Source organism: Anoplopoma fimbria, chromosome 17 (genome assembly GCF_027596085.1).
Source record: "Anoplopoma fimbria isolate UVic2021 breed Golden Eagle Sablefish chromosome 17, Afim_UVic_2022, whole genome shotgun sequence".
Classification (NCBI taxonomy): Eukaryota; Metazoa; Chordata; class Actinopteri; order Perciformes; family Anoplopomatidae; genus Anoplopoma; species Anoplopoma fimbria.
This window is the reverse complement of record NC_072465.1, coordinates 30,593,668-30,614,930: the sequence shown is the minus strand read 5'-3', so window position 1 is coordinate 30,614,930 and position 21,263 is coordinate 30,593,668. Positions and strand designations below refer to the sequence as shown.

General features: G+C 41.3%; 2 protein-coding genes across 2 annotated transcripts in view; one reads left to right on the top strand and one right to left on the bottom strand.

Moving 5' to 3' along the window:
* ripor3 (RIPOR family member 3) overlaps positions 1-10,996 on the top strand; it is a 34,859-nt gene extending 23,863 nt beyond the window's left edge. Inside the window, exons 11-25 of the mRNA XM_054617565.1 lie at positions 229-374; positions 2,452-2,578; positions 3,114-3,268; positions 3,516-3,731; positions 3,804-3,867; positions 3,978-4,214; positions 4,285-4,433; positions 4,509-4,656; positions 4,731-4,860; positions 5,575-5,739; positions 5,965-6,129; positions 8,132-8,334; positions 9,140-9,223; positions 9,394-9,484; positions 9,567-10,996. Of these exons, the coding sequence (XP_054473540.1) occupies positions 229-374; positions 2,452-2,578; positions 3,114-3,268; positions 3,516-3,731; positions 3,804-3,867; positions 3,978-4,214; positions 4,285-4,433; positions 4,509-4,656; positions 4,731-4,860; positions 5,575-5,739; positions 5,965-6,129; positions 8,132-8,334; positions 9,140-9,223; positions 9,394-9,484; positions 9,567-9,667 (2,181 nt within the window). The 3' untranslated portion in view covers positions 9,668-10,996. The remainder of the gene's footprint in view (positions 1-228; positions 375-2,451; positions 2,579-3,113; positions 3,269-3,515; positions 3,732-3,803; positions 3,868-3,977; positions 4,215-4,284; positions 4,434-4,508; positions 4,657-4,730; positions 4,861-5,574; positions 5,740-5,964; positions 6,130-8,131; positions 8,335-9,139; positions 9,224-9,393; positions 9,485-9,566) is intronic.
* Positions 10,997-15,979: 4,983 nt separating this feature from the next.
* Positions 15,980-19,067, bottom strand: blcap (bladder cancer associated protein). The gene is made up of 2 exons (XM_054617211.1): positions 18,877-19,067; positions 15,980-17,753 (listed from the first exon to the last, which is right to left on the bottom strand). The coding sequence occupies exon 2, from the start codon at positions 17,633-17,635 to the stop codon at positions 17,372-17,374; it is 264 nt and encodes an 87-aa protein (XP_054473186.1). The 5' UTR covers positions 17,636-17,753; positions 18,877-19,067; the 3' UTR covers positions 15,980-17,371.
* Between the last annotated feature and the right edge of the window lie 2,196 nt (positions 19,068-21,263).

Genomic DNA, 21,263 nt, shown 5'->3' with positions numbered 1-21,263 from the left:
TTTATGATAATACTCTTAATATTTGGAATGCTGGACTTGACTTGTGATGGAGTATTTAGACAGTGGTACTTCTACTTTTACTTGTGTAAAAACTTGAATACTTCATGAGTAGTACTTTAGCTGTACTAGAAATACTTATCTCTTACACATTACTTATCCCTGAGCTTGTTGTATCAGGGATCTGGTCTTTGTGTGTCAGGTGACTCAGTGTCTCGTGTCTTCTGTCAGGTGACGGAGGCGAAGGGTTTGGGTTGGCTGCTGGTTGGCATGGTGACGTGTGCCAGCGCCGACTTCTTCGTGGCGAGGCCTCAGCTGATGCTGGTGGACGTCACGGAGCTGGGAACCATCAAACTACAGCTGGAGGTCACCTGGAAGTACGAACACACACATAACACACACATAACACACACACATAACACACACATAACACACACATAACACACACATAACACACATATAACACACATATAACACACACATAACACACATATAACACACACATAACACACACACATAACACACACATAACACACATATAACACACACATAACACACATATAACACACACATAACACACACACACACACACACATAACACACACATAACACACACATAACACACACATAACACACACATAACACACATATAACACACACATAACACATATAACACACATGTAACACACATATAACACACACATAACACACACATAACACACACATAACACACACATAACACACACATAACACACACATAACACACATATAACACACACATAACACACACATAACACACATATAACACACATATAACACACATAACACACACATAACACATATAACACACATGTAACACACATATAACACACACATAACACACATATAACACACATGACACACACATATAACACACATATAACACACATATAACACACATATAACACACATAACACACATGACACACATAACACACACATAACACACATATAACACACATGACACACACACATAACACACATAACACACATATAACACACACATAACACACATATAACACACACATAACACACATATAACACACATAACACACACATAACACACATATAACACACACATAACACACACATAACACACATATAACACACACATAACACACACATAACACACATATAACACACATATAACACACATATAACACATATAACACACATATAACACACATATAACACACACATAACACACACATAACACACATATAACACACACATAACACACACATAACACACACATAACACACACACATATAACACACACATAACACACATATAACACACACATAACACACATATAACACACACATAACACACACATAACACATATAACACACATATAACACACACATAACACACATAACACACACATAACACACACATAACACACACAACACACACATAACACACATACACACACATAACACACACATAACACACACATAACACACATAACACACACATAACACACATATAACACACACATAACACACATATAACACACACATATAACACACACATAACACACACATAACACACACATAACACACACATAACACACATATAACACACACATAACACACATATAACACACACATAACACACATAACACACATATAACACACACATAACACACACATAACACATAACACACACATAACACACATATAACACACACATAACACACATATAACACACATATAACACATATAACACACACATAACACACATATAACACACATAACACACACATAACACACATATAACACACACATAACACACATATAACACACACATAACACATAACACACATATAACACACACATAACACACATATAACACACACATAACACACATATCACACACATATAACACACATAACACACATAACACACACATAACACACATAACACACACATAACACACACATAACACACACATAACACACACATAACACACATATAACACACACATAACACACACATAACACACATATAACACACACATACACACACATATAACACACATATAACACACATATAACACACACATAACACACACATAACACACACATAACACACATATAACACACACATAACACACACATGACACACACATACACACACACACATCAGGTTTATTAATCAGGATCTATGAAATGACTGATCCATGAAAACACAGAATGAGTGAATAAAAAGGGTCATGAACAGGTTTCAGGTTCTCACATTAACGTTAACAATGTTTTTACATTTCTAAACGTCTGTGAACTCATCATGAGACGAGCTGCAGATATTAAAGAGCAGTAATGATTGCTGGTTTCCTGTCCTGTGTGTGTGTAAAGTACATTGATATATCATTATTATACTATAGTGTGAGTGTTTGTGTGTACTTGTACCTGCAGTCCGTTCGACAGCGCTGAGAGGATGAGGCCGCTGTCCGTTAGCAGACAGTCGGTGTCCAGCAGGAAGAACTCCATGTACAGCTGGACGGCTCCCAGTACTCCGTCCTTCACCGAGAAGTACTTCATAGTGAGTACACACACACACACACACACACACACACACACACACACACACACACACACACACACACACACACACACACACACACACACACACACACCTGATTTCAGACATGTGACCAGAAACACAGACAGGAAGTGTCTGTATCTCTAACACAGTTATTGCTCAAGGATTGTTCAAACAATGTCAATAACAGTATATCTGTAACATTAATGGTGATACAGTAAATGTATGTGGAAGGAACAAAACAAAAGGTTTCTAATATGGAACTATGACATCAGTATTATGATATTTACCTGTTGAATAATGTTTCTGCTGTCGTCTGTCGTTCTTTAACTCTGTAGATCATTAAAGCTTCATTAATAAAACAGACAAAAGTCAACTCAAGTCATAAGTCATGTTTCTGTCTCCATGTTCTTCATTTAAACATGACTTCAGACTGTGATGTTCACCTCCACATGTGGCTCCTCCTCCTCTTCTTCCTCTTCGTCCTCTTCCTCCTCCTCCCCCTCTTCCTCCTCCTCCTCCTCTTCCTCTACAGTCGATGATGCGTGAGCTTCAGGACGGAGAAGGTTCTCTCCCGTCTCTGGTGTCTAGAAGTCGACCAATCAGAGGAGGCGTGTCTCTGATCAGCTACCTGTCCGACCCGTCACACGCCGCCGTCACACCTGACCACGGCGCTCAGAGAAGCTTCAGGTACCCGTCATATAACCAGGACAACGAGGAACGCTGGTGTTGATTCTGTTTAATTCATTTCAGAGAACTTCATAACCTTCTTGTCTCAGGTTAAGTCTTAAACAAAGAGTCCTCAGATTATTAGAAAACTGAAGAGGTGAAAATATTTCATATAGATGAGACGATCAACACCAGTTTCATTTCTGTGTCTAATAAAGTGATGAAGACTTTGATTCAGAGATATATTTATTGATCGTTACTCCTCCAGTCTCAGGAGGACTCACAGCTTCCCCTCCAGCCACAGTCAGGGAACCAGTCTGGGAGGAAGCCAGACTCAGCTGTCCCTCGGGGGGGAAGGAATCCTGGACGCCTCCTCTGAGGAGAAGGAGAGGAGGAAGAGGAGGGAGGAGGAGGAGGAGGAGTGGGGGAGTGTGTTAGATACTCCCTCTACAGCAGAGGAGAGTCAGACGGGTTCTCCACAGAGGTGAGGACAAAGTTACATATTCTAAATCCTCCAATGAAAACACAGAATAATGAAGGTCTCTCTGTGAACCAGGCCCAGCACTCCGGACATCCTCAGACAGAACACATCTGGAGACCAGGAGCCGCTCTGTGTTCAGGTAAGACACACCTGGAGCTGCTCCAGAGTCAGGACACTGCTGCACAAACAGCTCCTGATGTTTAGTTTCTTCTCTCCGGACTCATTTCAAACTCCCCCCTTTTGTTGCAGGACTCTCCAGACTGTCCGTCGTATTCTGGACCCGCCTCCATAAGCCCCTCCCCTCCCACGGCCGTGGCCCCGCCCACAGGGAGGCCGGGGGTGAGCGGCGTCCAGCGGCGGGCCCAGGCCGTCCGTCTGGGAGCCCTGATGGTGGAGCTGGAGAAGACGTTACAGAACCAGAGCGGCTGTGAGACGGAGCTGAGAGGTCTGGACCACCAGGTCCTTCACCTGGCTACCATCCTGAAGGTACTGTGTGTACTTATACACACATGTGCACACACCTGTACTTCATGGTAGTAACACGTGTTCCCTGCAGAACAACCTCTCTCTGCTGAGAAGCTCCTCCTCAGAGGAGACGCTCGCTGTGGAGGAAGTCCTGGGCAGCTTTGACTTCCTGTCACATGACTTCAACGCAGACGACGACGACACTTCCTGTTTGGGCAGCCTGAGACTGAAAGACAGCGGGTGAGTCGATCACAGATCAATAATCAATACACATCCCTGATATCCTAACATCTCCTCTCTGTCTTCATCCCTCAGCATCAGCTCTTTGCAGCAGAGCGCCCTGAGGAGACTCGACCAATCAGCTGCTGAGGAAGAGCTGGTCGTCACCCCGCTGACTTCTGGGAATTGGGGTCTGGACCAGGCTCTTGAGACTCACCTGGATACATGTTGCATCCTGCTGCAGGTACGCTGTGTTTCAGACGGGTCTTTCTGTCTTCTTGTCTTTATTCTGTCTTCACTCACGTGACGTCTCCTCAGATGATCAGAAGCACCGACTTCAGTCCATCCAGGAGGAACCTGCTGCAGGACCTGAGCCTCCAGGCTGAAGTCCTGCAGAGGATCAGCTGTGTGCTGCTGGAGAGGAACAGCAGCATCTCTGCTGGAGACAGTGAGTGGACCGTCTGTCTGTGTCTGTGTGTGTGTGTGTGTGTGTGTGTGTGTGTGTGTGTGTGTGTGTGTGTGTGTGTGTGTGTGTGTGTGTGTGTGTGTGTGTGTGTGTGTGTGTGTCCGTCCGTCCGTCCGTCCGTCTGTCTGTCAGAGTGCTTTTATTAATACATCAATGAGCATTACTTTACAACAGCTTTATTTGGTGTTGATCTGGTGAAATGAAGGGAAACATCAGTATGTCTGCGTATCGTTAGGAGTTCATTGAAACACGCTGCACGGCTTCACATCTACACAATGTTGTATTTCCCAGTGTTGACATTTACAAAAGTGAGGCCAGACTTCTGAACATTTTGCCCCGTCTACTGGATCAATAACAGAGCGTTATTATAGCAGCACCGCTAACGGCTAACAGGAGGAGAGCTAGTAACGTTAGCAGCACCGCTAACAGACGGAGGTTCAGTTCAGTTACATTGTGATGCGTTCAGGCTCTGTTCAGTGAAATGAGTATTGGTTGAAGGTAAATTATAACGTTATCATGATGCGTTCACATGTAATCTGTAAAATGTAGAATAAATCCAGTAGTTTGAAGGAGATGTTTTCACATTAATATAAACTAGATATTAGAGATGAATTATGATGTTTAACTTCCTAACACTAGCTCTAAGATTATAACACATCATTAGTACTAATAGATCTGTGTTGTCCTCCTCTTCAGTCCTCCCGGAGGCCCAGAGGACGAAGGAGGTGCTGCTGTTCTGGGAGGACTGTGTGACGGACAGCTGCTCTCCTTTCTGTTGCGTCTCCGGCAGTTTCTCCAGAACGTTAAAGAAACGTTACTCCCACAAGGTGAAGGCCAAGCAGCCGGGCCAGTCGGACAAAGGTACTGACCTCTGACCTCTGACCTCTGACCTTATCACCGGTATCACCGGTACTGGAGCGGCTTATGGTTATTATGATGCAGGACGACTTCATCATCATATCTAGTCTGCTACTACATTACCCAAAAGGCCTTGCAACTCAGTGTTTTCTCCTGCTCCTCCTCACTGATCTCCTCTCCTTCTCCTGCTCCTCCTCACTGATCTCCTCTCCTTCTCCACCTCCTCAGTGTTTTCCCGCCTCCTGCAGCAGCTCCAGACGGTCTCCCGTTCGATGCCCAGCCTTCGTCCGCTCTGCAGCCCAGACAGGGTGACCCTCTTCCAGCTGTGGGTGTATCTGAAGCTGTGGAGCGTGGAGGATCTGGGAGAACACGTCTCACGTCTCTCCAGAGAAGGTCGGTTGACACTTGGACCATGTGGATCAGATTATTCTACCAATCAGATTATGTCACTCGTCCGATTCTTACTCCTGATTGGAGCACACTGGCCCCGCCCACTTCAAACCACTTATATATAAGATCAAAGAAAAAAAGGAAATCAATGTGAAAAAACTGATGTTCAGACAACTGTGTTCGTGTTCATGAGACCATCGAGCACACTAAACAGTTACTGTTTATCTATATCCAAATCCAGACAGGTGTGTGTGTGTGTGTGTGTGTGTGTGTGTGTGTGTGTGTGTGTGTGTGTGTGTGTGTGTGTGTGTGTGTGTGTGTGTGTGTGTGTGTGTCCATATGTTGAAGTGGAATGGCAGTATGCAGTTCTACTAGAGAGCTTTAAGATCTGAGAACATTCCAGAAACATTCCAGCGAGCCAAAAGTCATCTGGACCGCCTGTCTGTGTGTGTGTGTGTGTGTGTGTGTGTGTGTGTGTGTGTGTGTGTGTGTGTGTGTGTGTGTGTGTGTGTGTGTGTGTGTGTGTGTGTGTGTGTGTGTGTGTTGTGTGTGTGTGTGTGTGTGTGTGTGTGTGTGTGTGTGTGTGTGTGTGTGTGTGTGTGTGTGTGTGTGTGTGTGTGTGTGTGTGTGTGTGTGTGTGTGTGTGTGTGTGTGTGTGTGTGTGTGTGTGTGTGTGCTCCTCTTACAGGATCAAATAAAGAATCAACAATCACATGATTCATCTTAAATCAGACATGAACAAACGTCCTGAACACGTCCTCCTTCCTTCCTTCCTTCCTTCCTCCCCTCCTCCCTCCTCCCTCCCCTCCTTCCTCCTTCCTTCCTTCCTTCCTTCCTTCCTTCCTTCCTTCCTTCCTTCCCTCCTTCCCTTTCCTTCCTTCCTTCCTTCCTTCCTTCCTTCCTCCTTCCTTCCTTCCTTCCTTCCTTCCTCCCTTCCTTCCTTCCTTCCTTCCTTCCTTCCTTCCTTCCATCCTTCCTCCTTCCTTCCTTCCATCCTTCCTTCCTTCCTTCCTTCCATCCTTCCTTCCTTCCCATCCTTCCTTCCTTCCTTCCTTCCTTCCTTCCTTCCTCCTTCCTTCCTTCCTTTCCTTCCTTCCTTGTTCCTTCCTTCCTTCCTTCCTTCCTTCCTTCCTTCCTTCCTTCCCCTTCCCTTCCTTCCTCAACAATCCTTCCTTCCTTCCTTCCTTCCTTCCTTCCTTCCCTTTCCTTCCTTCCTTCCTCCCTCCTTCCTTCCTTCCTTCCTTCCTTCCTTCCTTCCTTCCTCCCTTCCTTCCTTCCTTCCTTCCTTCCTTCCTTCCTTCCTTCCTTCCTCCCTCCTTCCTTCCTTCCTTCCTTCCTTCCTTCCTTCCTTCCTTCCCTCCTTCCTTCCTTCCTTCCTTCCTTCCTTCCTTCCTTCCTTCCTTCCTTCCTTCCTTCCTTCCTTCCCCTTCCTCCTTCCTTCCTCCTTCCTTCCTTCCTTCCTTCCCTTCCTTCCTTCCCCCTCCTTCCTTCCTTCCTTCCTTCCTTCCTTCCTTCCTTCCTTCCTTCCTTCCTTCCTTCCTTCCTTCCTTCCTCCTTCCTTCCTTCCTTCCTTCCTTCCTTCCTTCCTTCCTTCCTTCCTTCCTTCCTTCCTTCCTTCCTCCTTCCTTCCTTCCTTCCTTCCTTCCTTCCTTCCTTCCCTCCTTCCTTCCTTCCCTCCTTCCTTCCTTCCAGCTCCCCTTGCTTCCTCTCCTTCAGCATGTGGATTTCTGCTGTTTATTAAACTGCTTCACTTCCTTTTTATTGTCACAGAACCAAACATATGAACGGATAGAGTCTGTGTGTTTGTTTTAACCCCCTTTGAGCACCAGGCGGGTGGAGTTTACAGCCCGAGTAGGACAGAGTGTTTGATTAGATCTAAAGTGAAGATTGTGGACGTCCAGTCAGTGTTGCTGGTCCCAGTACGCTGGAACCATTATTCTTCATCTGCTGAAGAAGCCCATGTGATGTGAGTGAGAGCTCAGCTCTCGTGTTCTCTGTGTTTCAGAGTACATCCTGTCAGCCCTGAGGAGCCCCAAAAGGAGGCGTGCTCTAAACAAGCTGAGGGGGCGGGGCATCGTGGAGCTCCTCCCCCTGGGATTCACGCTGCAGACTCTGGCCGCCCTGCAGGTCGACTCCAACCTCAAAGTCTGCAAAGCTGCTGCTGGCTGTCTCTGCAGAGCTGCAGGCTGCAGGGCCTTCAGGGGCCAGGTACACCGAGCGTTAGCACTGATGCTAACGTTTAAAGTGTTTAGCAGGAATAATGTTTACTCTTCAAACCATCTTAGTGCAGTTAGCATGCTAACATTAGCACCTAACACAACTATAATGTCCCGTTTTCCTTTTCCAGCTGAAGTATAACTAGTATCTTAATTTACTCAAAATAAGAGATGACTAAAAATGGTGACCATATTTCTATCTATCAGTTTTTGGTAACCACATTTAAAAGTTGAGTGATGAGCTCTGCTCAGCGTATCTTTCACCACGTTTAACATCCAGCAGGTTTACTGCTGGGAGTAAACCAGTACAACCAGTCTGACTAAGAGGGTGAAGGAGGTAAACAACCCGGTAAACCTGATGCTTAAACCTGATCACTGTGAACGTTATCATGAAGAGCTGATGAGAACACAGACAGAGAGACAGAGAGAGACAGACAGAGAGAGAGACAGAGAGAGAGAGAGACAGAGAGAGACAGACAGACAGAGAGAGAGAGAGAGAGAGAGAGAGAGAGAGAGAGAGAGAGAGAGAGACAGAGAGAGACAGAGAGAGAGAGAGAGAGACAGAGAGAGACAGAGTGACAGAGAGAGACAGAGAGACAGAGAGAGAGACAGAGAGAGAGAGAGAGACAGACAGAGAGAGAGACAGAGAGAGACAGAGAGAGAGAGAGAGAGAGAGAGAGAGAGAGAGAGAGAGAGAGAGAGAGAGAGAGAGACAGAGAGAGAGAGAGACAGCGTTACTGAACTTCTAAAGAAATATCTGTGTTGACCTCCTCCTCTTCCTCCTCTTCCTCCTCCAGGCCGTGGTTTACTACACAGAGAGTCTGAAGAGCACTGATGTTCTGACCCAACATGCCTCCTGTCTGGCTCTGAAATGCCTCAGGGTGAGCTCCTCTCTGCACACACACACACACACACACACACACACACACACACACACACACACACACACACACACACACACTCAGCAGTATATCAACCGTGTAGTGTGTGTGTGTGTGTGTGTGTGTGTGTGTGTGTGTGTGTGTGTGTGTGTGTGTGTGTGTGTTACCAGGCCACAGAGAGCGTGGACCACATAGCAGACTTGTGGAGATCAGCTGATGAAGATCTTCGCGGCGCTGCCAGAGAAACCGTCCTCTCCTTCGGTACAAACATGAGTCATTATTTATTGATTAGTATTTAATCTCAACATTCCGGTTATTAGGATCTTTATCCATCCATGTGCAGGTAAGAAGGGCCACCTGGCCTTCCAGAGGATGGACCAGCTGTTCACGGAGATGCAGGAGGAGTTCTACCAGAACCAAGAGACCGAGATCACCTTCCTCTAGGAGACCGGTCTGGACCTTCAAGAGGTCTTCCTCTGGAGGGGTCCACCATGAAGAGTCTCAGTGAGAGACCTGATAACGTTCATGAGGAGTCCTACCTTCTGATCTCCGTTTGAAGAGCTCCGTGGTGTCTTCATGAAGAAACCAGAGATACGAGGTCAGAGGTCAGAGGTCAGAGTTCTCCGGACGGATCGATCATCTCTCACGTTTTTAACCCAAAGCTTTGATCTGCTTCATCGAAGTGACTTTAGTGGAAACGTGACGTTATTTTGGTGAATATGTTGAGTTTTGGTAGAGAAGGAGGAGCTTAAAGCTATAAACTATTTCATGCTTCTCCTGTTGGGACTTATGTCAAAGGTCAACATGGTTGTCTTATTGTAAAGTGAAGGACACATTAATTATTATACATCATGTCAGAAGTGTGTGATTAAGAGGCATAATGATCAATAATATAATGATCAATAATATAATGATCAATAATATAAGGTGAACATTAAACCTCTAATAACAGCTGAACACAGACCAGGTTCTAACAGAGAACGACTGAGAGGAGAGAGGAGAGAGGAGGGAGGAGAGAGGAGAGAGGAGGGAGGAGGCGTAACAGCATTTAATAACTCTGCTCCATAAATCTGTTGTTCAGAGTTTCCTGCTTAGCTTTGTTTGGCTGAAGACAGTGAGCTGTCAGTAGAGTTCTAATTATGAGCATTGATTTAATTTATTCATCCTGAAGCAACACAGACGAAATGAACCGCTGGATAAATATAAAGCTTTACAACTCAACATGATTAATGCATGAAAGAGTTGAAGATGTTTCATGAACTCAAAATTATAAAATCATTACTTCATACATTCAAATTAGCTGGAGTCCTGTTATTTTCATTTTCAATGACTCTGTAAAATATTCTCTTGATTGATGGATTATTTGTTTTGTCTCTAAAATGTCTAGTTTTGTTTCAGTTAACTCTGATATAAAAACAATTAAGGAGCTGAAAGCTATAAATTCTTCACATTTCTGCTTCTTATCATCTCCACCAGGAGTAAACCTGAGAGGAGGTGATGTGTTCGGGCGTGTGAGTGACTCTGTGAGTCCGTGTGTCCGTCTCTCATTTTGCAGCTGATATTAATATTAAGAGAGACAGAAACCAAGTGAAGGACTGTGAGTGTCTGAGTGACACAAACTAACACAATAAATAAAACATAAACTATAAATGATGTCGCAACGCAGCAGAGACTGTGGGCTGAAACAAAACGAGTGCACATGAACTGGTTTAATAAATGTTTAGTTTCTTCTTATGATACATCCTGCATTAAATCCTGTGTGTTGTAACCTTTCATCAGCTTCAGTCTTATTTATTCCTCCTCTCCTTTCATAATTCATAATCAACGTCTGTACCTCAGCGTGACGTCATCACCATGGAAACAGACAGATGCTGCCCTCTGCTGGCCTGTTCACTGCCCTCAGGACAGATCAGCACAGATGTGGTTAAAGTGACCTGTGACCTCTCTGACTGGGACATTTAAGGAATGTTTGTGAGGTCAATAAATGTCATGGGAAGAAGATGTGAGTCATGTTGTGTGTAAAGAAGTTGTGGAGTGAAATGAGGATTTGTAGTTCACTACAGGACAACTCTGCCTCTGGGTTTAAGAAATGTGTTAATAATGCAAAAACACAATATCCTAATAAATACAACAGGGAACCAAAATCATCAGCATACCAAAGCTATGATGAAATGCTATATTGATGCTATAATGATGCTATATTGATGCTATAATGATGCTATATTGATGCTTTATTGATGCTATATTGATGCTATAATGATGCTTTATTGATGCTATAATGATGCTTTATTGATGCTATAATGATGCTTTATTGATGCTATAATGATGCTATAATGATGCTATATTGATGCTTTATTGATGCTTTATTGATGCTATATTGATGCTATATTGATGCTATAATGATGCTATAATGAAATGCTATATTGATGCTATATTGATGCTATAATGAAATGCTATAATGATGCTATATTGATGCTATAATGATGCTATATTGATGCTATAATGATGCTATAATGATGCTTTATTGATGCTATATTGATGCTATAATGATGCTTTATTTATGCTTTATTGATGCTATATTGATGCTATATTGATGCTATAATGATGCTATAATGAAATGCTATAATGCTGCTATAATGCTGCTATAATGATGCTATATTGATGCTATATTGATGCTATAATGATGCTTTATTGATGCTTTATTGATGCTATAATGAAATGCTATAATGCTGCTATAATGCTGCTATAATGATGCTATATTGATGCTATATTGATGCTATAATGAAATGATATAATGATGCTTTATTGATGCTTTATTTATGCTATAATGTATAACAGTTTGTCATTAATCTGAGCAGATGAAAAGAAAACCTTGAAAATGTTCACATCGTTAACAAGAAGCCGTTTGTTTCCTGCAGGACCAGAAGGTTTGGAGAGATTTGTAAAAAAAACAATACATCATTTAACCTGTTGTTCACCTGTTGTTCTGCTGCTGTCATGTGACCATGCTCCTCCCATTCATACTTTCTTTACACTACACAGGTTTCTGCAGGATTCACCAGGTTAACCTTAACACCTTTATAATGCTGCGTATGATCCAATGTAAACCTATGAGAGGCCGTCTAGGCCATAATTCATACTTGGTCTTACATACAATGTCAAAATCTCACATGCACACCACCAAACTCTTTCACACATATTACTATGCACTGTTACATGTCATACTCTCTCACACACACACTTTTGTCTGGGCCATAAATCAAACTTACTTACATACCCAACTATACTTTCTTAGAAACACTATTATTCTCACAACATCATACTCTTACACATACAATATAATACTCTAGCAGTGTATGCAAGATAGAATACTTCTGTACGTGAGAGAGAATGATAGTGTGTGTGAGAGAGTATAGTAGTGTGTGAGAGAGAATGATAGTGTGTGTGAGAGAGTATAGTAGTGTACGTGAGAGAGAATGATAGTGTGTGTGAGAGAGTATAGTAGTGTGTGTGAGAGAGAATGATAGTGTGTGTGAGAGAGAATGATAGTGTGTGTGAGAGAGAATGATAGTGTGTGTGAGAGAGAATGATAGTGTGTGTGAGAGAGAATGATAGTGTGTGTGAGAGAATGATAGTGTGTGTGAGAGAATGATAGTGTGTGTGAGAGAGTATAGTAGTGTGTGTGAGAGAGTATAGTAGTGTATGTGAGAGAGTATAGTAGTGTGTGTGAGAGAGTATAGTAGTGTGTGTGAGAGAGTATAGTAGTGTGTGTGAGAGAGAATGATAGTGTGTGTGAGAGAGTATAGTAGTGTATGTGAGAGAGAATGATAGTGTGTGTGAGAGAGTATAGTAGTGTGTGTGAGAGAGAATGATAGTGTGTGAGAGAGAGTATAGTAGTGTATGTGAGAGAGTATAGTAGTGTGTGTGAGAGAGTATAGTAGTGTGTGTGAGAGAGTATAGTAGTGTGTGTGAGAGAGTATAGTAGTGTGTGTGAGAGAGAATGATAGTGTGTGTGAGAGAGAATGATAGTGTGTGTGAGAGAATGATAGTGTGTGTGAGAGAGTATAGTAGTGTGTGTGAGAGAGTATAGTAGTGTGTGTGAGAGAGAATGATAGTGTGTGTGAGAGAGAATGATAGTGTGTGTGAGAGAGAATGATAGTGTGTGTGAGAGAGAATGATAGTGTGTGTGAGAGAGTATAGTAGTGTGTGTGAGAGAGTATAGTAGTGTGTGTGAGAGAGTATAGTAGTGTGTGTGAGAGAGTATAGTAGTGTGTGTGAGAGAGTATAGTAGTGTACGTGAGAGAGAATGATAGTGTGTGTGAGAGAGTATAGTAGTGTGTGTGAGAGAGTATAGTAGTGTGTGTGAGAGAGTATAGTAGTGTGTGTGAGAGAGTATAGTAGTGTATGTGAGAGAGAATGATAGTGTGTGTGAGAGAGTATAGTAGTGTGTGTGAGAGTATAGTAGTGTGTGAGAGAGAATGTGTGTGTGAGAGTATAGTAGTGTGTGAGAGAGAATGATAGTGTGTGTGAGAGAGAATGATAGTGTGTGTGAGAGAGAATGATAGTGTGTGAGAGAATGATAGTGTGAGAGAGAGAATGATAGTGTGTGTGAGAGAATGATAGTGTGTGAGAGAGAATGATAGTGTGTGTGAGAGAGAATGATAGTGTGTGTGAGAGAATGATAGTGTGTGTGAGAGAATGATAGTGTGTGTGAGAGAGAATGATAGTGTGTGTGAGAGAGAATGATAGTGTGTGTGAGAGAGAATGATAGTGTGTGTGAGAGAGAATGATAGTGTGTGTGAGAGAATGATAGTGTGTGTGAGAGAATGATAGTGTGTGTGAGAGAATGATAGTGTGTGTGAGAGAATGATAGTGTGTGTGAGAGAGTATAGTCGTGTGTGTGAGAGAGTATAGTCGTGTGTGTGAGAGAGTATAGTCGTGTGTGTGAGAGAGTATAATAGTGTGTGTGAGAGAGTATAGTAGTGTGTGTGAGAGAGTATAGTCGTGTGTGTGTGAGAGAGTATAGTAGTGTGTGTGAGAGAGTATAGTCGTGTGTGTGAGAGCTTATGATAGTTTATGTGAGAGGGCATTGTACTGGGTGTGAGAGAGTATAATTATATAGGAAGTCAGTTTGATCGAACAGGAAGACAGTTTAAATACTCATTCCCTGATTGGCTTACAGCCTTGAAAACAAAACCTGTACCTGCCCAGATCACTGTTAGCTAAATTGGAGCTACAAGTAGCAGTTTTAAGGAAAAGTTTACAGTTCTGTAAGAACAGTATAGGAGGCAGCCATGATATTTTTATTTATTTACCTTCTTTTTCAGGGTCAGTTTTTGTTCGTGGAGGCTAATGAGGACATTACTGTTTTTTTCAGTATAACAATGCGGTGTGTTCAGAACATTATAAGAGAAAGTGACAGCATGGGACCTGACTAGAGTATGATTGTGCATTTAAGAGTGTTTTTGTGTGTTAGGGAGAATAGTCATGTATGTATGAGAGTATGACAGTACATTTAAGAAGGTATGGTAACGTGTGTGAAAGAGTATAGTGTTTGTGTGAGATTTTGACATTGTATGTAAGACCACCTATGAATTATGGCCTAAACGGCCTCTCATATAAACCTGTTTCACAGCCACAGTAGAAAAACCCACGGGGACAAGATGGGATAGAATTCTGCATTATATCACATTTTACTTCCTATAACAATAATCATCAACATCTGACAGATGGAGTAAGATATTGTAAAATGATTTAACGTCCTACATTCTGGCGTTTATATCTTTATTATGAGCTTCAAAGCTGCTAGCTAGCACTGAGTCAGTGATAGAGTGAAACCATCGCCGTCAAAACACTCCCACTTTAATTTAATAGGTCGAACTAACGAGAAAATACTGAGGACTTCTGTAAATTAATATTAAAACTTTTGAATACTGCAGATACACTGAAAGAAATGCTGAGTTATATATGTGTGACTCACTATGAAGGAAACACAGCTGGTTAAAGGTGAGAACAGAAGACCTGAAGTAGGAGGTGGTTCTACTTCAGGTCTGAACTCATCACCTCCTGGGAAATATTAATAAAACAAATACTATCTCTCCATGAGGAACTGTGGCAGCTGGGCAGCTCGTTCAGCCATCGGCTGATTCTGCCAAAGAGCAGGACGGAGCTTCAGACGCTCATTTGTGCCCACTGCCATCAGACTGTACAACAACAGCAGAGACCACAGTCTGTCATCATGCTGACCAGCCCCCCCCCATGTGGATATACTGTACATTATTATTCCTGTTCTATCTTTATTTTGTTGTATAGTATGTGTATTTATTGTCTGTGTAGTTGTATAGTATGTGTATTTATTGTCTGTGTAGTTGTATAGTATGTGTATTTATTGTCTGTGTAGTTGTATAGTATGTGTATTTATTGTCTGTGTAGTTGTATAGTATGTGTATTTATTGTCTGTATTTATTGTCTCTAGTTGTATAGTATGTATTTATTGTCTGTGTAGTTGTATAGTATAATATGTGTATTTATTGTCTGTGTCTGTGTAGTTGAGCTGCTGCAACACTTGAATCCCCCCATGGGGATCAATAAAGGAATATAATAATAACTATGAGACGGTAGAGACGGCAGACTTTGTAAAAGGCTGATATAGTTTATGCATAATATACATAAGGTGTGTCAATTAATCAGAATAAAAAGTAAAGTCAGTAGTCTGAATACTTTCCAAAATAACTTACAACTCAAACTTAATCAAAATTAGTTTCAAAAATACCTTTTTAATGTTTGATATATTACTGAGTTTGACACAGTTTAACACGTTGAGAGAAAAAACTTTATTTAAATTAAAACCAAAGCAATAATGTAGCAGTGATCATGTTCAGCACTGCAGCAGGAGGCCACACACGCACACACACACACACACCTCAGTGTGTCTGACAGCTAAACTTAACACTCACAGCAGCGATAAACAAGGAAACGTTATGACGACGTCGTCACTGAAGGTTTGAAACCTTCTATTGCTCCTTGATACTGAAAATACGGATCAATAACTGATATGTCACCTTGTGTATCGCCACATTTAACGCTCATCAGCATGTCATGGTCACACACACATTCTCAGTCACACACCCACACACCCAGATGATTCTAACCTTTGGAGACTTTCAGCATTTTGTTTTAATTAATTAAAATGTGTTTGTGAACTTAATACTTGAAAGAAAGAAAAACATAACGGCAACCCATGCACAAGAAAAACAAACTAACAAAAACAGCAAAGAAGAAAACCGTTCAGATTGTGAGGAGGGCACATTCACTCTGAGGAGAGAGGAGACAAGGAGACGAGGAGGAGCTGATCCGCTCTGTTACACCGTCTGAGGAGGAGGAGGAGTTATTGACAACATCGTCATTGATTGTCCGTGTCAGTGTCCCCATGGTGACGACAGCGTCATGTGTGTGAAGGTCATGTGACCCCTCCTCTCTCTGGAGCCGACTGATCCTTAACACGACCTGGTGAACAGTCAGTCAACAGTCAGTCAACACCTGCACCGGTACCAAACGGAGAAACAAACATGGCTGCCAGAGAAACTTCAAACATCCACCTCTCAGCAGGGTTCCGGGAGTTTTGGCAGTTTGAGGTGGAGAATATTTTCATTCTAAACAGCTTTGTGGAGAATACGACATGGATCTGTAGTTATGAAGGACGTAAAGGAGCCGGAGGGCCACAAAGGAACCAGAATACTGAAACACAGCGCTGACTCCAGGTCGACCTCTCATGTGGAGGACATGTTGTCTAACCTTCATTCAGAAGCCGGAGGGAAAAGTTGCAGAAAGTCATATTTTAGTCCTTCAGTTAGCATTTAAAGTTTGGATGCTGCTGCTCCTCTTCCTGTTCCATAACGTTTACAGTGTCTCCTCTCCTCTCGTCTCGTCTCGTCTCCTCCTCATATTCCCGTCTGTCTTTACAGCGTGGACTAACAGCCCTCATGATCCTCCATAACTGCTCTCCTCCTCCTCCTCCTCCTCACCACGTTTGTATTTGCAGTATTCCCCTCCAGCAGTTCTTCCCCTCTTACAGCACGGCAGAATGCTCCTCCAGCAACGCCTCCCCCCCCCACCCCTTTCAGATATCTCCCCCCTTTATTTTAACTCCTAGGTCCCAACGATGGCCGGGTCGTGGGCGGCGTCCGGCAGCGTGGCGTCCTGGCAGTGGTAGAGGAAGCAGTTCCCCCAGCAGCTGTAGCAGATGAGGAAGAGGGCAGCGAGGAAGACCAAGGCACAGATGGTGCAGGGCTTCCTCTCCAGCAGGAAGCTGAGCAGGTAGAAGCCCATGAACATGGAGTGGTTGAACCACAGCGCCGGGTTCAGAGGCTTGGGGATGAGCAGCACGGGGAGCAGCCACTGAAGGCAATACATGGTCTCTGTTTGATGAAGACAAGGAGGAGGAGCAGGAGGAGGAACCGGACCTTAGCAGAGCGTCGTCCTACCCGACAGAGCTGGTGATGGAGCAGAGGTCAGAGGTCGTCTCTGGACACTGCAGAGGACAGAAACCAACAAACACTCCAATCAATCAATCAATCAATCAATCAATCTGACCTCTGCTTTACTGATTTAGTATTTATAAATATTTATTATAGTGAAAATGTTCATTACAATTACAAAGAGTCCAGAGTGACGTCATTAGATTCCACTGACTGTCACATGACAAAGAAAAGCACAGACAATAAATACATTATATTTATATGTATTTAAATATATATTATTTAATAATAATAATAATATATTATTATTAAATAATATATATTTATATGTATTTAAATATATATTATGATTATATAGAAATCATAATATATATTTATATGTATTTAAATATATATTATTTAATAATAATAAATTATATAATAATATACATATTATTATTATTATATATATTTAAATACATATAATTATATTATATAATAATAAGAATATATAATAATAATAATATATATATATATATTATTATTAAATAATATATATTTAAATATTAAAAATATATATATATTATTATTATATAATAATATATATATTATTATATAGCAATATATATATTATTATATAATAATAATATATATATTTATATGTATTTAAATATATATTATTTAATAATAATAATATATAATAATATATATATTATTATTATTATATATATTTAAATACATATAAATATATTATATAATAATAAGAATATATAATAAGAATATATATATTATTATTATATCATATATATATTATTATTATTATATAATAATATAATATATATATTGCTATATAATAATATATATATGATATATATTATTATTATATAATATATTATGATATAATATATTATGATTATTATATAATAATACGTAACTTTATTTTCATCATACGCAGCACAACATAATCAACAGCACGTATCCGAGGCTAACAGCTAGCTGCTAACAGCTAGCAGCTAACTGCTAGTAGCTAGCTGTTAGCTGTTAGCAGCTAGCAGTTAGCAGCTAGCAGCTAGCTTGACACACAGCTTCAGCGGCGCAGTGTAACGTCTCCGTCCCGGCTAGCTGTCGCAGGGACTAACGTTCTGTGTTCTATGTTCTGTGTTCTATGTTCTGTGCTCCGTGCTCCGTGTCCCCTACCTGACATGTCTCCTCCTCAGCAGCCTGCAGCCTCAGCACCTCCGTCCAACACCCACTGCGTACGTAGCATGCTAGCTAGCACGCAGGCTAACGGCTCCGGCGGCTCGAAGGACCCCTGCTGCTGAGGAGGAGGAGGAGGAGGAGGAGGAGCTGTCCTCTGCTCTGCCTGAACGCATCTCACACACAGAGCACTGCTGCTGAGGAGGAGGAGGAGGAGGAGGAGGAGGGAGGAGGAGGAGGAGGAGCTGTCCTCTGCTCTGCCTGAACGCATCTCACACACAGAGCACTGCTGCTGAGGAGGAGGAGGAGGAGGAGGAGGAAGAGGAAGAGGAGGAGGAGGAGGAGGAGAGCTGTCCTCTGCTCTGCCTGAACGCATCTCAAACACACAGCACTGCGCCATGTGGAGGAAGTAGTCCGCTCACTGGAGGGGACAGTGTACAAGTACAACAAGTACAACAAGTACTACAAGTACAACAAGTACAAGTACTACAAGTACAAGTACAACAAGTACAAGTACTACAAGTACAACAAGTACTTGTACTACAAGTACAACAAGTACAAGTACTACAAGTACAACAAGTACTTGTACTACAAGTACAACAAGTACAAGTACTACAAGTACAACAAGTACAAGTACAACAAGTACTACAAGTACAACAAGTACAAGTACAACAAGTACAACAAGTACAAGTACTACAAGTACAACAAGTACAAGTACTACAAGTACTACAAGTACAACAAGTACAAGTACAACAAGTACTACAAGTACAACAAGCACAAGTACTACAAGTACAAGTACAACAAGTACTACAAGTACAACAAGTACAAGTACTACAAGTACAAGTACTACAAGTACAACAAGTACAAGTACTACAAGTACAACAAGTACAACAAGTACTACAAGTACAACAAGTACAAGTACTACAAGTACTACAAGTACAACAAGTACAAGTACTACAAGTACAAGTACTACAAGTACAACAAGTACAACAAGTACAAGTACTACAAGTACAACAAGTACAAGTACTACAAGTACAAGTACAACAAGTACAACAAGTACAAGTACAACAAGTACAAGTACTACAAGTACAACAAGTACAACAAGTACAAGTACAAGTACAAGTACAACAAGTACAAGTACTACAAGTACAACAAGTACAAGTACTACAAGTACAACAAGTACAAGTACAAGTACAACAAGTACAAGTACTACAAGTACAACAAGTACAACAAGTACAAGTACAACAAGTACAACAAGTACAAGTACTACAAGTACAACAAGTACAAGTACAACAAGTACTACAAGTACTACAAGTACAACAAGTACAAGTACAACAAGTACAACAAGTACAAGTACAACAAGTACAAGTACTACAAGTACAAACAAGTACAACAAGTACAAGTACAAGTACAACAAGTACAAGTACAACAAGTACAAGTACAACAAGTACAACAAGTACAAGTACTACAAGTACAACAAGTACAAGTACTACAAGTACAACAAGTACAACAAGTACAAGTACAACAAGTACAACAAGTACAACAAGTACAAGTACAACAAGTACAACAAGTACAAGTACTACAAGTACAACAAGTACAAGTACAACAAGTACTACAAGTACAACAAGTACAAGTACAACAAGTACTACAAGTACAACAAGTACAAGTACTACAAGTACAAGTACAACAAGTACAAGTACTATAAGTACAAGTACAACAAGTACAACAAGTACTACAAGTACAACAAGTACAACAAGTACAAGTACTACAAGTACAAGTACTACAAGTACTACAAGTACAAGTACAAGTACAAGTACAACAAGTACAAGTACTACAAGTACAAGTACTACAAGTACTACAAGTACAACAAGTACAACAAGTACAAGTACTACAAGTACAACAAGTACAAGTACTACAAGTACAAGTACTACAAGTACAACAAGTACAACAAGTACAAGTACTACAAGTACAAGTACAACAAGTACAAGTACTACAAGTACAACAAGTACAAGTACAAGTACAAGTACAACAAGTACAAGTACTACAAGTACAACAAGTACAACAAGTACAAGTACAAGTACAAGTACTACAAGTACAACAAGTACAAGTACTACAAGTACAACAAGTACAAGTACAACAACAACAAGTACAACAAGTACAACAAGTACAAGTACAACAAGTACAATTACTACAAGTACAACAAGTACAAGTACAACAAGTACAAGTACTACAAGTACAACAAGTACAACAAGTACAAGTACAACAAGTACAACAAGTACAAGTACAAGTACAAGTACAACAAGTACAAGTACAACAAGTACAAGTACAAGTACAACAAGTACAACAAGTACTACAAGTACAACAAGTACAAGTACAACAAGTACAAG